The 17,029-nt window shown below is 40.5% G+C and overlaps 1 protein-coding gene across 1 annotated transcript in view; it reads left to right on the forward strand.

The window, feature by feature from the left end:
- The window catches only part of LOC115761511, a 41,983-nt gene that overhangs the window by 8,876 nt on the left and 16,078 nt on the right, over positions 1-17,029 (forward strand). The window contains exons 7-8 of the mRNA XM_030703280.1: positions 2,101-2,232; positions 4,887-5,054. Of these exons, the coding sequence (XP_030559140.1) occupies positions 2,101-2,232; positions 4,887-5,054 (300 nt within the window). The remainder of the gene's footprint in view (positions 1-2,100; positions 2,233-4,886; positions 5,055-17,029) is intronic.

Consider the following 17,029-nt stretch of genomic DNA (forward strand, 5'->3'; position numbering starts at 1 on the left):
TCTGCTACTCCTGGGATAAGAAAATGATAAGTAAATTAACAAACAATAATATTAAAATCACAAATAGACACATTTAATATAAAATTTTATTTTTTATAAAGATATAAAAATAATTGATTTCTTTTATAATTAAAAGTATGGCTACTAAAATTTCGAATCTTTTAATAACTAAATTTAATATTTCTTCTTTCCTTTGATACCGATTTTTAGCTTTATGTATAAACTAAAAAATCAGCAAATGTTTCAGACAAAATATAAATTTTGATTTTAGTTTCAAATTATATTTCTTAATATAAATATAGTTTTCAATACCAAATATAATATATTTATATATATGCATTTAAATGTGCTACAACCGTGCATCTATTTAAATGCGTAGCATTGTATATCTTAAATCTAAGCCAACTACAGCTAACAAGTTAATCGTAGTTGCAGTGGAACTTGCGACAGTTTTCCGCCAGAGCGTAACTAATAAGAGCCGCCAGTAACAAAGCAAAATAGAGATGAAAAGAGGGAATATCTCTTCTATATGAAAATCATAAATCACATATACGACACGCTCCAAAACTTTGCACTCTGCAGCTGCAGCTCAATTGAAGCTCAAAACGAACGAAAACAACAACAACTACTACATCAACAAAAGCAAGGGGAAGTTAAGTTTAAAGAGTCGTTGCACCGTTATTTCAAGGCAGCCGCAAATTGTCGAGCACACTATGGGAAAAACAAAAACAAAGGCGATAAACTTGGTCATAGCTTCGATAGCCACGCCCCTAGGCAATTGGCGTTGACCACAGCACAACCGGTGCTGGAACATGTCCTGCAATTGACAACGTTAACAGCAGCCGGATAGACTCCTGCGGTTGATAGAGTCCTAAAGTGTTTGCAATGCTCTTCAGCTGGTGGGCTAGTGGTTGGTTTGATGGTGGTCGCGTTGCATTTGCAGTGCAGCTCAAAAGCTTCAAGATAATATTGCTTAAGGCGCTAACGGAATTTACGGCATTAGCCGAGCTTAAAGTCTTCCACACGAGCTGATTAAATCAATGACTCCCATCCTCGAAATTGCTACTTGGTACAGCTCTCTCATCAAGGCACACTCACTTGATTAGATCAACTTAAAACGTACTTATGTTTTTATAAGTGCATATCGTGTTCATTTGGGACTTTCCTTAATCCTCTACGTTCGCAGCATTTGCTAAATTGAGAAACAACATTGGCCAATACAACACCAAATAATATTGTGCAAAGTAAGCATGCGAAACTTCCAAACGAAATTTGACTTACTCCTTATCCAAACTACTAAATTAACAATTTTATTGCATACCCTGTTTCAAATTAATGCATAAAAGAGAGTATATGCAAACATAAAGAGTCATCAGATCAAAATTAAGTATTCACAAACTTTCCTAAATATTTGTGCAGAGGTTATTCTCTAGTCGATCTCTTTTATACTGGCTGACTATGTCTGCAGTTGAAAGATAAAATTTGCTGCATGCAATCGAATATTTGCTTGATTTTTTCTTAATTTGCATCAATTGCAAAGTACTTGAACTGAGTACAGCTCTGGCGTGTGCATTTGTATACCAACTACAACAGAAATTGGACCCAGTCGAACCATTTGCCAACGAAATGTTGCATCAACCGGTCGTTTTGGCCGCAGCTGCCTGCAACAACGCCAACAGTAACTGCAACGGCAACGGCAACGGCAACACAAAATGAAATTCACTTTGAGGCAGCAAGTGCATATATATAAATTGAGTTTTATATATAAATATATATACAAATATATGTTCAATGTATTTGAGATATGATATTCAGCACGTTAAAAGATGGTATATATTTGTGCATCTATTGGGTTGTATCTCTATGTGGCGCACATGTGGAGCTAAGGACCTGATGTTGAGGGCCGCGTTGTGCGTGTCCTGCAGTAAATCACACATAAAATGTATTAGAAATTTGAAATCAAAGTGAAAAGTAGCCGCTGTCAGGCGGCGCATTCAAACACCCAGCTACGCACCCACTTATTCCCACTCTGTGATTCATTCGTCCAGTTATATGACCTTTTTACGCCATTTCTCTGATACTTTCTATTTCTCTTTGCAGCTACCAGGATATCTTGCACATACCAACATCGTTTCAACAATTTTCAACATCATTGGGTCCAATTGTCGATGGACACGTAATACCAAATCAACCATACAAGGTCATGGGGCATTATACGGAGCATTTCAGCCGGTTTGTTAACCAATTGCTGTCACAGTTCCCCTCTGTTCCCCTTTGCCAGTTTTTGCTTTAGCTTTTGATATTTGCTTTATACCAGCCCGACGAAAACCTGCCAAATAACCCAAGGACTATTTATTTATTGTTGCGTTACTTGATTAGATGTTTGGCATTTCGGCATTTGCCATTTGGCATGTGGCATGTGGCATGTTTTGACCCTCAGGTAAAATCAAATCGCTCGTGTAGTCCAAGTATGCATTAAGAGCGAATTTGGCAGCCATTGGCATCGTCTTGGCTAACATCAGTTGAAAAGCACCTCGAGTGCCACTTGTTGGCATTAAATGCAGGCTAACACTCCACTTAATGGCATGTTCTAGACAGCTCTAAACCTTGAAAGGGTCACATAAAAATGTTAAACAAAGTCCTAAGTATATATTGCATATATATATTGTGTACTACATATGGCAGACAAATTACAAACGGTACATAAAAATGGGTAAATTTTTGGCCCAGACAGGTTAATCATTTTTTATAAATTTTTGCACTGTATTAAAAGCATTTTCTTAGAATTTTGTCGGCAAAGTAAACGCAAGCTAAAAGACTTGCAGTTAATAATATGAAAGGACACGGCAGGTTGTTATTGAAGTTTAAATATGTAACTTTCCTTGAGAGTAATCGTTTGAAATCTTAAATTTGTTATAAAAATAGGGAACCAGACATGTTAGGAAAATTTTAAACTATAAATTTCACTCTTATCGATAACAGTAGAAGCCCGACAGCATGCTAATGCTATAACAATATAGAGTTTTAAAAAGTCTAATTTAGCTCTACAAACAATAAAAGCTATAAACAAAAATGGAATCAGCCATAATAACTAGCTGTACTTGTTCGGATCACTAATCAGTTTATTCTTTCATTCAGCTTATTCACAAATGAATGAGTTTATATACACGCAGGCCCTACAGCAATACACAATATATTATTTATTTGAATTTAGCCAACCCTGAGCTTTAAGAATTTCATTTGGTGTGCTCATTGATTTAAGATACTGGGGTAGACTAATATTTTAAGCTCAGCAAGCATTTGCGATAATATCGAGCTGTGTGTTTGTGCTTGTATTTGAGTTTGTTTTGTATCCACATCAATCAATCAGGCAACAAGTAATAACTCAGGCCTTAACAAAGGGTTCATTTCAGCATTTTGTTGCTCCTATCAGCTTCTTTTGTTATCTGAGCATCTTGCGCTCCCTCTCGCTTTCGCACTCTCAGGGCCACGTTACTTCGCCCTTTTACGTAGAACATACATTGTGGAACGTGTCCATTTGCTTTTGGGATGCTCCGCATAATCGAATAAAATGCGTGATTAATTGGATTTTAATTGTTATCCTTTTGCAAGTCGAACGTGTTTTAGCCGTCGACAAGAAGCTGAATACTAAAATAAAAAAATATAATAATAGCTGAAAGGAAGTGCCATTAATTACGGTTTACGGGCAGGCGTGTGAATGGTGAGTGGGGGATGGGGGATGGGTTGCATAAGGGCCGCCCATAACTGCTGCCCAGGTAACTGCAAACTTGTCCAAAGTGAATGGAAGCACGTTTGGCACGTTTTCAGCTCAGAGTCTTGGCGAATTTAGCTCGTTTCGAATTTCAGTTTTAAGCACTTTAATGAAATGTCCATAGATCAAAGTGGTAAATAAAATAAACCGTTAAGCAAGGACAGCAATTATCAGGCCAGCATCACACTGAAAGCTCTACCTACTTTTGCCGCGGATCAAGTTTTGCATTTACTTTTATCGACAGGACGCAAAACTTACCCAGACACTAATAACTTTGCCATGCGCTTTGTTCTACGGCAGGATATCAGGCGCGCAACAGGACACAATATGTAACTGAGTGCTGGCTGACACCACCCACTCGATGGTCTGGCCATTGGCATTCAGCTGGCCAAGTGAGTTTTCATAGCTGCGCGGCGCTCACCATTTATCAGGCAGACAGCGTAACAAGTAACGCCGCAGGACCTCGTTTTATTCTATTGCTTTTAAATGCCGTTTATGGCGATTTCCCTGGGTGGTCTGCAATAAGCGAATGATGCACTTAGCGAAATGTAGGACTACGATAAATTTCATTTTTTTTAATGATGATGAGATTTCTTGTTGCGTAAAATATATTAACATTGCTATTTGTCCTTTAACATACATTTTTTTTATGTGCAAGCCTTGACATTTTATAAGTCGAGAAAGGTTTTTTTTAATATTCCTTAAAATTAAATTTGTACATATAACAGTTTATACAATTGCAATTACTTTAACAAAATACAAATTTTAAACAACATTAAAAAGGATATTCTGCATTTATTTATAGTTTTCCCAAATATGTGTGTATTTATTTAAAATGAAAACATAATATATTGTAAATGTAAAAATGTTTGTTTCGTTTTCCAACCAATTGCTCGCAGTGTTGAAAATAGCTTACTGCATATATAAATGTGGAGTACGCCTAACTACTCACATATTTACTACAAGCCATAATTCTATAGCTGCCGTCGCAAACTAACCTCTCACACTGTCTCTTTCTCTCTCTCTCTCTCTTGCTCTCTCCCTTTCTCTCTCTCTTTCCCTATCTCTCATTTCTCGCTATCTCTCTTGTACTCACGTTTGCTGTCTCTTGCAGATATGATTTATTATTCGGCATCACGGAGTCAGAATCCTATCATACATTGGCCGCATTAGCACTCGAGGAAGGATTACGTGAAAATGAACGCGATAATTTATTACGCTTCTATATGCAGAGTCGCTTTGATGTACGCCCCGATTTGGCATTGGCTGCCACGCTAAAAAAGTAAGTGAAATTTATGCGATATTTTCTGATGGCGTGAAATACAAGCCAACCTCGTAACGGTTGTGGGGGTTGGCTGAAACAAATATATCGGTTGGGCAAAGTAAAGTCTTGGTTGCATTTAACACTTTGCAAAGTGTACACATACATATCCGTATCGTTCATCTCAATTAGAATTGTTTATGAGGCAATTTGTTTGCTTTAAGTGGCAAGGATTAGCGACGGCAGAGCCTACGAAAGGCTTCAGCCATTTCGCGGCACTGACGTCACTAAATGGTGTGCATCAGCTTTGCTTTAAATTAAAATTTATTCGCTGTGTAGTGTAGCTTAAAATTGGAAAAACAGTCAATCGATTGGATTTTTAGTGATATACAGCTAGATTCAAATAGGTAACTGTGGCAATAAATGGTATTAGATATGCTCGTATGCGTAAATTTATGATATTCATTTAAAGAATTTGAATTTGAAAATGTTTTGCAATTTATATTTTTATTCTTTGATCATAGAGCAATTTAAATTATCTTTTAAAATGATACCAAATGCTTTTCCCTTATTTGAAGTTTTTGTCTTTAGAAATATTTGAATTCCATTCGATTCTTTTTTTTTTGTTATGTATATATTATGGACTTACCCATTCGTAATTTTACATAATCCATTTAAAAACAAGTAATGTATTTAATCCATGCGCTAATAAGTATGCTACACAATTGTTGAATGCATTTGGATATACAAAATATCTTGAAAATATATAGTACAAGTATATTTAAGAAACTACTCACAACTACTACACTACTATAATGCAATTATTCCATTTTCCGTAAGATTCTTTTTCTCTCTCAAAATAATATTATATGTTATAATTGGGTCTAAAATATTTGGATTATGTAACGTTTTTATTATAGCTCAGTAAATTATATCTCTATTTTTGCCATATTTAGCATTATAATAATGTGAGCCTAATTAGTGTCAAAGCTGACACAAACAGCAGCCTTTCACTAGAGAAAATAGAAAAAAGCTTCTATGCAGCAATAAATAATAATAAACGACGCTGCAGGAGAGACTCCGCTCGGCTCGGGCCAGACAATTATGCCGAGAGTTAGTTAGTTATTACTGCGACTCTGTTCAAGTCCCTTTTGGCTCCTGTGTGCACACATTCATTATACCGTTCATTTCATTTCATTTCGGAGCAAAACAATGCCAGTGACTATCTCATTTCCAGCAGCCGGCAGGACTTCGAGCTAAGTTTTCTATATGTGTGTGTGTTTGTGGGCCTGCTTGTGCCGTGCAATAAATAAATAGCACAATGCACAAAATTCGACCTCCACGACTCCGCCCCTAAATGTCAACGTTTCAGCTGCACTTTCTTACGCATCTGTGTGTATGTTTGTGTTTTTGTGTTTGCCTTTGTGTGTGAGTGTTTGGTAGAATTGGATTCCTTAGAGATGCGTTTGAGTTTGGTCAGAATGACACTTTATATATATACTTTTAGATATATATATTTATTTGTGCAGAAGAGCGCAATTGTTTCTAAAGACGCGCGGCAGGGACTTCGAGCAGAATGATATTGGTCGAGCTATAAAAATTCTATTAAAGCTACAGCAGCTCGTCGAATTCTAAATGCTCTTCATAGACTTTTTAATAAACTAACCTCTTTATAACTTTGATATTACAAAAAAGGTTTTTCTTTCTCTAAAGGGAAAAGTGTGGTCAATCGATGGTAACATTTTTGTAACAAATATCTTAAGTCTAAAATGAAAGCTTGTAAATGCAAATTTAAGATATAATTTGAAATTACAGTTTTATATGTTCATAGTATAACCACAAAAGCTTTCAAGAATTGATAGAAAAAAGTCCGTACTCAAAGAGTTTCAGACAGATTGTATAAAAAAATGCTCGGAAACTGCAGGCGAGTTGCCAAAAGCGGATAACAGCAATAACACCCACAACCATAGCAACAAAAAACAGCAACAACAGCAGCAACAGCAGAAACAGCAACAACAACAATAACAACAAACAAGAAGAAACAGCGACAAACAAACGATTGAAAGGAAGTTCACACAATCAACAACAGATGCGCTTTTTCACATGCGAATAACTGAACATGGAAACTCTACAGGGAAATTGTTTTGTGTGGCACTGCCTCACGCTGCTTGCGAGGCTGTATAGCAGCACACACACACACATACACACAAACTCATCCCCGCTAGCTTCAGCTGAACAGCTGCTGCAGTGCATCCCAGTGGCAATGCTTTGTTGACCGTCATTGAATTAAATGACAGTCGAAACAGCAACAGCAGCAGCAGCAGCAGTAGCAGCGGGGAATGCATCGACACTTTTTGTTTTGTAGCTCAACATGACGCACAGACAAATGGACAGATGGACTGATATAGAGCATCAACGAGGCAAGTTGCCTGATCCTCTTCAGCTGGAGGCTGTGGCTGTTTTTAACAATATACTGAAATACCCCGCAGCCAGAAAAACTTGCACTTGTCTCCTCTACACGACACGTTTCAAATGCATCAATGCTGCGACGGGGTTGACGTAAGAGTTCAGGAGAGGTCACTCTGATAAAAATACGTTAAAATGCCATTCAATGCATCAATTGACCTATTGTTTGTGGTTGCTGCCATCTGATAGAAAGTGCAGATGAGAGCTCACATGAGATATTTACAGAAAGCCGAGAAAAGGGGGAAAATGTGAGAAAGCCACTAAAACCTTTTAATTTAATTACTGATATATATATTTTGGAAAAATAGAGTTTATATAGTTTATGTTTATGAACATTAAGCAAAATTTGAGTACCGTATATAAATTTGAAGAATCTAACATATATACGTCGATATCGAATAACTTTCGATATCGCTGTGTGTATTGTGCTCCTAAAAATCGTAAAAAAAATGGAAAAAATACGGACAAGCCCACCTAACAGTGGCATAGTAATACATTTAAAAGTGAATTTAACCCCAAAAAAATCAAAAACTGAGTTAAAGTGCCTAAAATAAAAAAAGACCCAAAAATCAAAACTGCAAATGTGCAATTTGCACACAAGCAAAAACTGGGAGCTGTCAAAGCCAGTGCTGCCAACAACAATGCCGAGTTGCCTACAAAAATAGTAGCCAGCTTAAGCAACGTTCAGGCTTCCATGGCAAATAACCCCCGAAGTGAACAGCAACCAAGTACACGGTCTTCTAGCCCCGCTCACTGAAGCAAGTAGATCTTCACCTGATGACATGAACGAGGTTCACGTGGGGGATGGGGACAGTCCCCACCAGCTACAACTCCAATTACAAGGCATTGTGTGCACAACAGCAACCACAACAACTACCATCGTGTCCTCAAGTAGCGGCTGCAGGACCTCTTCCTCCACTGGTACAAGCTGTGCCGTACTGGAACCCTCTGGAGCACACCGCAAAAGCACCAATTAAGCTTTCAAGCTTATCCCGGTAGAAACATATAGCGGCCAGAGCTCTTTCCCGGCAGCTGTGTCTTGCAGCGCTCTTTGCAGCCAAATCCCTGCTTTGCACCCTCCAAAGAGCAAAGATAATATGCCAGCCTTCCAAGAAGCGCTGGTCCAATGGCAAACGGCTAAAAAAAAAAAACGACAAGGAACAACATTAAAGGCCGGAGCCATCAAAAAAGAGAAAGTACCCACAAAAAACGGGAAAATCAGCAAGGCAGGAGAAAGTTCAACTGTTCCCAGTGCCTCCCTGACAAATGGGAACAGTTATGCTCCACTTGCGCCTCAGGAAGATGCCTCTGACATCGAAGCTCCGATAACTCGAGCCGAACCTCATCCTGCAAAAAAGGTCCCTAAGCCCAGGCCTATAACACTTCCTGGAGTTAACGACATCGTCGCAATGGCGCAGACACTTGACCAGGCAGCTGGCTTCCGACACTCATAGAGCCATTATTTGCAAGCTCACTGAGGTCAGGGTCCAGCTCACGCACATCTGTCTCAAGAAGGACAGACCGTATAGCGTAGTAGTCAAAAACTTGGCCGCTTCTACTCCCAGAAGCCAAATCGAAAGTGCTTTTGCAATTCACGGGGACCAGGCTACCTACAAGTGACGCCGATGCTGACCCCTCAAACGATTGCCAAATCGTAACTACTGGTTCGTAGATCTTAAGCAGGCCGCTAACAATAGGGACGCGCTTCGAATTAGCAAGGTTGGTCGTCAAAGGGTCCAAGTTGAGCTTCCGAGAAAAAATAAAAGCATCTGGCAATGTTATCGCTGCTATGAGTTCGATCACACTAAAAACTATTGCCTCAGAAAGCCCATATGTGGACGGTGCGGCCAGCCCCACTGGAAGAACTCGGAGCAATGCCAGGCCAAAACGGTGGCAGACCTGCGATGCTCAAACTGTGCTTATTATAAAGGATGCAAAGCATTCAAGCAGTGCCTGAATGCCAGACAACCGGCCATCAATGTTGCCCCCCCGGTACGACACAACCAACAGCAACCTGCACGGCGCATCAACTCGCAGTTCGTAACCTCCCGAATTGTGCAATAAGGCCTGTCGAATGCTGATCCGTTGCGGCCAGGACGCAACACTTACCAGCAACATGCACAATCATGCCAACCCCCTGTGTGCAATCAGCCCACCGCTACAACAACGCAGCCCCAAAACCTCCAGCATGGATCTCAAGGGCAAGACACGTCCCTCGGAAGTATCCTCTAAGGACTCCAGCAGTCGACCGCAACACTTAATGCAGCAGTCGCAAGTATCCTGGTCAGCATCAAGGAGCTAAAGGATGCCCAAGCTCCATAGCTCGTTCTTCCCACTCAACACAAATAATGGCTGCCCAGATGCGCCTTGGATCTTGGAACGCTCGCAGCATCATACAAAATGCAAACGAGCTCAAACTGTTTTTCAGAAAACATGAAAAAGACATCATGCTTGTCTCAGAAACCCACCTACACGCCGGCCTGTACTTCGCCATGGAGGGATATGTTTGCTACCGTGCGGATCACCCAGCAGGTCGAGCCAGAGGAGGTGCTGCGGTGCTTGTCAAGCAGAACTTGGTGCACTACCAACTACCTCAAGCGACTTCCAGCGCAACACAAATGGCTGCTATTATGGTGGGGACTCCTTTGGGCGAAATACCTGTAGCTGCAGTGTATTTACCACCAAATATATCCTGGACTCGAGCTGGATTCGATTCTTTCCTTGATCCATTTGGTCATAAATTCATCGTTGGAGGTGACTTCAACGCCAAACACCGGCTGTGGGGAAGCTACAGAGCTGACAACAGAGGCATTGCGCTACATGAAGCGCTCACTAGCTGCTCAGTCCAGGTCTTGGCCACCGGGAGACCTACCCACTTCCCGTATAACAGGCAAAGTACTCCTTCGTGCATAGACTTCTTTATATACAAGGGTATTCCCAACAGCTTAATATCAGTTCACGAAGAGTATGAGCTTTCATCCAACCATTTACCAATTCTTGTAACGCTATTTACGTCTGCTCAAAGGACTGTAAAAAAGCGTAGGCTTGTCACCCACCAGTCGAACATACAACGCTTCAAAGCTAAACTGAATGGCATGATAGATCTAAGCATGTCAATCTTGACAGCCGAGGATACCGACGCTGTAGTTCAAACCCTGCTGTATCAAGTACATACCACGGCTGCCAACGCTGCACCAGCACAAATGTATTTTACGCCTACAAGCCAACCTACGAGGACGTTTCCCCCCATCGTCGAAGGCCTTCTTTGCCTGAAAAAGTGACTGAGGAGGGAGTAAATCCGCACCCAGGACCCCAGAATCGATAGGATCTACCGCCGTATCGCCAACAGAGTTAGAAAGGAGTTGCCTTTACTGAGAAGAAAAGCCACAGACACCATGTTGGAGGAAGCAACGGCTGACGAGATCTCCAAATTCGCACTGTGGAAACTTACCAGCCGATACAAGCGGCAAGCTGCACCAAAGTTCTTCGTTCGACATCCCGATGGCTCCTGGACCAGGTCGCCAATGGAAAGAGCCGCAGCCTTCGCCTAACACCAGGAGGAGCGTTTCAAGCCGTTTGAGACCGCATTGCATGGAAGGATACAGCAAGTCGCGCAAATCCTGCAGGCGCCGCTCCAAATGTCACTCCCTGTATCACCAATCACCTTCCAAGAAGTAAAGCAGGAGATAAAGAGCTTAAAAAACAACAAAGCCCCTGGGGAAGCTCGGTTGGACAACCAGACAATTAAGCTATTGCCAAACAAGGCGGTGCTTTTTCTCGTCGCCATTTTTAATGCAACTCTTCGACTAGGTCATTTTCCAGTGGCCTGGAAGAAGGCGCATGTCATTAAGTTGCACAAGTGCAACTGGATTCTTATCGCCCCATCAGCCTCCTGCCTAACTTTGGCAAGATATTGGAAAGGTGTATCCTTAGAAGGATCCTGGATACCCCGGATATAAAGCGCTTAATCCCGAAGTTCCAGTTTGGATTTAGACTCAAACACGGTACCTCGAGCAACTCCATCGGGTCAAAAATTTTATTTTGGACGGCTTTCACAGGAAAGAGTATGTGGTGGCAGTATACCTCGACATCCAACAAGCTTTCGACCGGGTGTGGCACGCAGGGCTCCTCTCCAAGATTAAGGGCAAATTAAATCCGCAGCTCTTTAACATCATTGCAAGCTTCCTGAACGAGAGGACATTTCGAGTGGTACAGGTTGACATAGCCCCTCATACCAAACGCATAAGAGCGGGCGTTCCACAAAGTAGCGTTTTGGGTCCCACGAAATAGCGAAATAGCCCTTGTTAGTCGGCAGGATCTCCTGGTGGCTATGTCTGCTGATGACACGGCAATCGTTGCCACGAATAATTGCGTCTACGAAGCAACAAACATCCTGCAGGAGTATCTGAAACGCTTCGAAAACTGGGCTTGCATGTGGAATACCTCCGTGAACCCCCAAAAATGTGCTACGATCACTCACACCCTGCGCAAGGACTTCTCCCCAGGGCATTTTCTTCATGGCGAGCTCTTAGAGCAGGTGCGTGGCCATAAATACATAGGGATAACACTCGAGAGACGACTTACGTTCAAAAAACATGTCACCGAGGTAGCCAACATCTTTAAAAGCAAAATCAGGCGTCTGAGCTGGCTGCTAAACCCAAGTAAGAAACTCTCGCTCCGGTATAAAGTCGTTATCTTTAAAGTAATACTTGCCCCTGCGTGGCGATATGGACTCCTGGTATGCGGAATTACCGCGAAGATGCACCTTAACAAACTTCGCATCATGCAGGCCAAGATCTTGCGAAATCTCTAGAGCCGAATGGTATATTCGAACACGAGGCATTGCAAAGGACCTTGAGCTTACTATGGTAGGAGACCAAAAAACAGGATATCGATATCGATTTTTATCGATTGCTTGGAAACGGAGTAAGTTATCGATTATCGGAAACAAGCTCGATCTGCGCGGGAACTAGGAGCACCTACATCTAGCTCTTATAGGTTCTGAGATCCTTGCGTTCATACATATGGACGGACGGACAGACGGACATGGCTAGATCGACTCGGCTATTGATGCCGATCAAGAATATATATACTTTATGGGGTCGAAGATACTTCCTTCTGCCTAATACATACATTTGGCTTTCGCACAAATACAATATACCCTTATACCCATTTTTAATGGGTTCAGGGTATAAAAAGTAACAGAAAATTAGAAAAAATAAAAGTAACTTAAAAAAAAAGGATCTAACTATTCTCAAATTCTCAAATATTCGTTAGAAACTTAATTATGATGAATTGAATTGAAAACTTATCATTGGCTTTGTATTAGATTTCGAAAATAATAATAGGATAACCATATATCAGAACATAGCCATAAAGTCCACGCTTCATCTTCAAAAATATCTGATTAAAAAACTAAAATATACCTGACCTAGGTATTAAACACTTAATCTGCTAGTTCGACAGCTCTAGTCCTGGAAACAATAAAGGCAATCGATTTGATACGATTTCAACTTGAGTATGCCATCCAATTGCTTGATTAGCTTTATGAAAATTCCGCTTAGCTGAAGCTCTTTCATATATTCCATACGCACACCTACACCTACCCTCACTCAGATTCTCGGTTTTTATACCAGATACTCGAGACATGCTTTAATTCATTGTGCAGCCAAAAGGAGACAGGATGTTCACCAACCGGACGGGAGCCACTAAATAAATGCCTCTTTGCTATTGCCTCAACTCTTAGATCTGCCTGGATGGGCCATTAATCTGAGTTGGCATGGCGAATGTGTGTCGGATTTACGTTCGAGACTAGCACAAGTAGCTGGAATTGAAGATGAAGGAGAAGAAGACTAAATGCGCTGTAATGCCCAAATGGACAATTTCATGGCTAGTGTAAATCAAACACGCCTGCAATTAGAGCAGAGGTCCGCACACACCCCCATATCCCCACACCTACAAGTACCCACACTACTTGGTTCACCTGGCCTCTGACCAGCAGCAGCAGCAGCAGCAAGTGGACAGCCCAATTTGAGCGCAATGTGGCAGGCGCAAAACAATTTAAGGCAATTGCTTTCAAACTCATTAGCATGCAGCATAGGGGATGGGTGTGCCAACCAGTGTACCTATGTGCCGCCAAACTTCTCTTGGCATTGTTGTTGCTGTTGCCCGATTTTTGATGTTACTCGACTCGTAGAGCAGGTAATATTGGCCACTTGCTGCAGTGTTGCACAACATCGAACTGTGCCGGTACAAAGCTCGCCCGCACAAGACCTTGTATCGGTAACAGTATCTAGCCAGCCATTAAATACACGAAAACATGTCCAAAGCATGCTAAGAGGGTCAACCAAATGCCATCAACAACCACCTGCTAGCCAAAACGCCGAGCTAGTCGACAATGTTTGGACAGCACAAAGTAGGAAAGAGTCAGCCCCAAATAGTGCCATAAAGCAAAGTGTTGAAAGTGGCGCAGAGCCTAAAAGTTAAAATGTTGCTCCTAAAAGTTGCGATAGCGCCGCAGATAAAATGGCACAAAATGCGCAGCGTGGAGGATGCTCAAGCTCTGCCCCTTTCAGTACGAGCATGTGCTCAAATGAAATAAAACTGAGCCGAGGTGAACAAAAGAAAACTGCAAGAGCCCCAGCTCAAGTGGCGTCTCAAAGTGAAATTATTAGAAATTATGCACAAAGTTGCAAGAGACTTAAACAAAAAAAAAAAAAACAAGTAAGAGGTTCAGTCGGGAGCTCCCGACTAGGGGATACCCTGAACCCTCTTCTTCCAACATCAAATGCATATATATATTCTATTTTAGAAGCTATATGTCAAGTTTAGTGACTAGCTCTTATTATTTACCCAAATTGCCCAAAAAACAGTATATCGATATCAATTTTTATCGATTGCTTAAAAACGGAGTAAGTTATCGATTATCGGAAACAAACTCGATCTGCGCTGGAACTAGGAGCACCTACATCTAATATTTCAAGTCTCTAGCTCTTATAGGTTCTGAGATCCTTTCGTTCATACATACGGACGGACGGACAGACAGACGGACATGGCTAGATAGACTCAGCCATTTATGCTGATCAAGGATATATATACCTTATGGGGTCGGAGTTGCTTCCTTCTGCCTGTTACATACATTTGCATTTTGCACAAATACAATATACCCTTTTTACCCATTTTCAATGGGTTCAGGGTATACAAAAAGAAGTAAAAAGTAGCCCAGAATTACGGCACTTGCCTGAGGGCCCAGTAAAAATTTATTATATACATATTGAAGTAGCCCGATCCAAAGTGGCAAACAATTTCAATTTGCAAGTCTCCAGCCGACTGAGCAGCTCTTAAAATATATAAATAGGTTTTTTGTTTCAAAAGTTTAACCATTTTGAAGGTGATTCTTTTAAATTTCTTCGGACTTAAGATTAACTTTGTAAAATATGTCACAAAAACAAAAGTCTTAAAATAGCAAAGGGTGTTAGGTCTTATTAATGTCAACGGGAATCCTTTTATTGTTAGCCACTAATTTTGAATTTTACTCTTGAAAGATATTTGCTGACATATAATATTTAAATATTTGTGTTAATAAAAATGTTAAATATTTTAATTTAAATTGAGATTAAAGGTTTTTTATTTTTATAAGACTTTAAGAATCAAATTTAAATTATCGATGTTCCGTTTCATATTAAATACAATACATAACTCATCGGTGTTTGCTGCGTTTGAATAATTGTTGCGTACCTGCGAAGCTTATCTTAAAGCTAAGCGACAGGACACGACCGTAATAATAGCCAACGGCGTATAGAGCCAGAAACCCAGCTCAAAGTGTCGCTGACAGCTCTATTGTCATTTTAATTTTGTCAATTTATAAACCGCAACGACAACGCCGAGCTCTTTAATTACCAGTTAGCCAAACATCTCGTGTTGCCAAACACGCGCCGCCAGACACGTAGATAAGGCAAAAGCTTTGAGCAGCTGCGGATCTGGCGGTCATGCTGGGGTCCAGGTTCACAGGGTCGACTGCGAGAAATGCCGCAGGCGTTGCTGGCCAACAGACGCTTAATGGCATAAACTTATTTATTTTAATATTATTATTTAAAAAAAAAAAAAAATTCAGAGCATCCCATGGACAGCTACTGTCTGACTGTCTATGTTGTTGTTGTTGTTGGTTTTGTTGATGTTGTTTTGTTGGTGTTGTTGCTGCTGTTGCTGATGTGCGAGACTTGGGGTTATGATGACAGCGGACGAGCTGCAGCTCAGTATGCTGTTTAATTTATAGTCCCCAGGCTGCTACCGGAAGTTGCATACATTATGTGCAGAGCGTCTGGCCTGCAGCATATCGGATAAAAGGGTGCCCAATACCAAACGGCCATAAACTTTTAAACACCACTGTCTGTTGATGCCTTTTTGTGCGTTTTGGCTTTAATGCGTCGACTAAATATGCACGTTGTTTGCCAACAACTGACGCCCACGCTCTTAGTAAGTCTTATATTCCCACTCACTCTGCCATTCTCTCTATCTCTATCTCTCTCTCTCTTTCACACTCTATGCAAGGTTTGTTTCAACTGTTTAAGTCATGTCTATCGTAAGTTGGAATAACTTAGGAGCTTGTTATGGATATATAAAGGAAAATTCCTTATAAATGATCTTGAAATGTTAAACTTATCAAAGGGCAAATGTCTGATAGCATTTTTTCTTTAGGTCCAGATTGGTACATTTATTCAGTCCTAAATATATTTTAAAACTTTATGAAAATATTTTTAATTTTTTTAATTTTAAATGGCATTCTTGACTTACAATAAGATTTTACGAGATATATTGAAAAAGTATAATTATGCATTTTATTTCGTTCTATATCCCTTAATATTATTTTAATTTAAAGAAAATAAAATTCCAATTAAATGTTTAGTTAAATTTTAGAAAACTTTTATAACATTCTACTCGCATAATTGCTTATTCTTGTACATGCGATCCCATGTGCATAAGTGTCACTCCACTTGCACTGATGCTCTCTAGTATACACAGCGTATGTTGAACGTTTCATAAAGTTTTTCGGCTGTTGCAGCGGCTCTGCTGCTGTTGCTGCTATTGCTATGGAACGTGTTGTTTGCTCGCTGAAACATCATAAATTACACGCGTGCTTTTTGCACACGCCTCTTGTGTGTACGCGCTCAAACTCAATCTGTTGCTGCAACCCCTACTCCAACCCCAATACGACCCCAAACCCAGCACTAAGCCCCACTGCACTCTTAGCCCACAATCATCTGCCATAGCATGCATACATTCAACTCTTTGTTTCTTTTTATTGTTGTGCTTTTTATTTATATTAATATTGTTGTTGTTATGAAAGTGCAGGATGCAAGTGCGAAGAAGTTGGCTGTTCTGTTGATGCGAGTATTATATTAATGTTTGTTGGCCCAATAAATCTGTGAATGGCAAAAATGTTAATGTCGAAATTTTTATTCATGAAGTGCGAACGCAACGCATGGATACAGCTGGACTGTCAGATGCGGGTTAACCCAGCAGATAGCAGT

Source organism: Drosophila novamexicana, unplaced genomic scaffold (genome assembly GCF_003285875.2).
Source record: "Drosophila novamexicana strain 15010-1031.04,08,12 unplaced genomic scaffold, DnovRS2.1 tig00000485-arrow-pilon, whole genome shotgun sequence".
Taxonomy (NCBI): Eukaryota; Metazoa; Arthropoda; class Insecta; order Diptera; family Drosophilidae; genus Drosophila; species Drosophila novamexicana.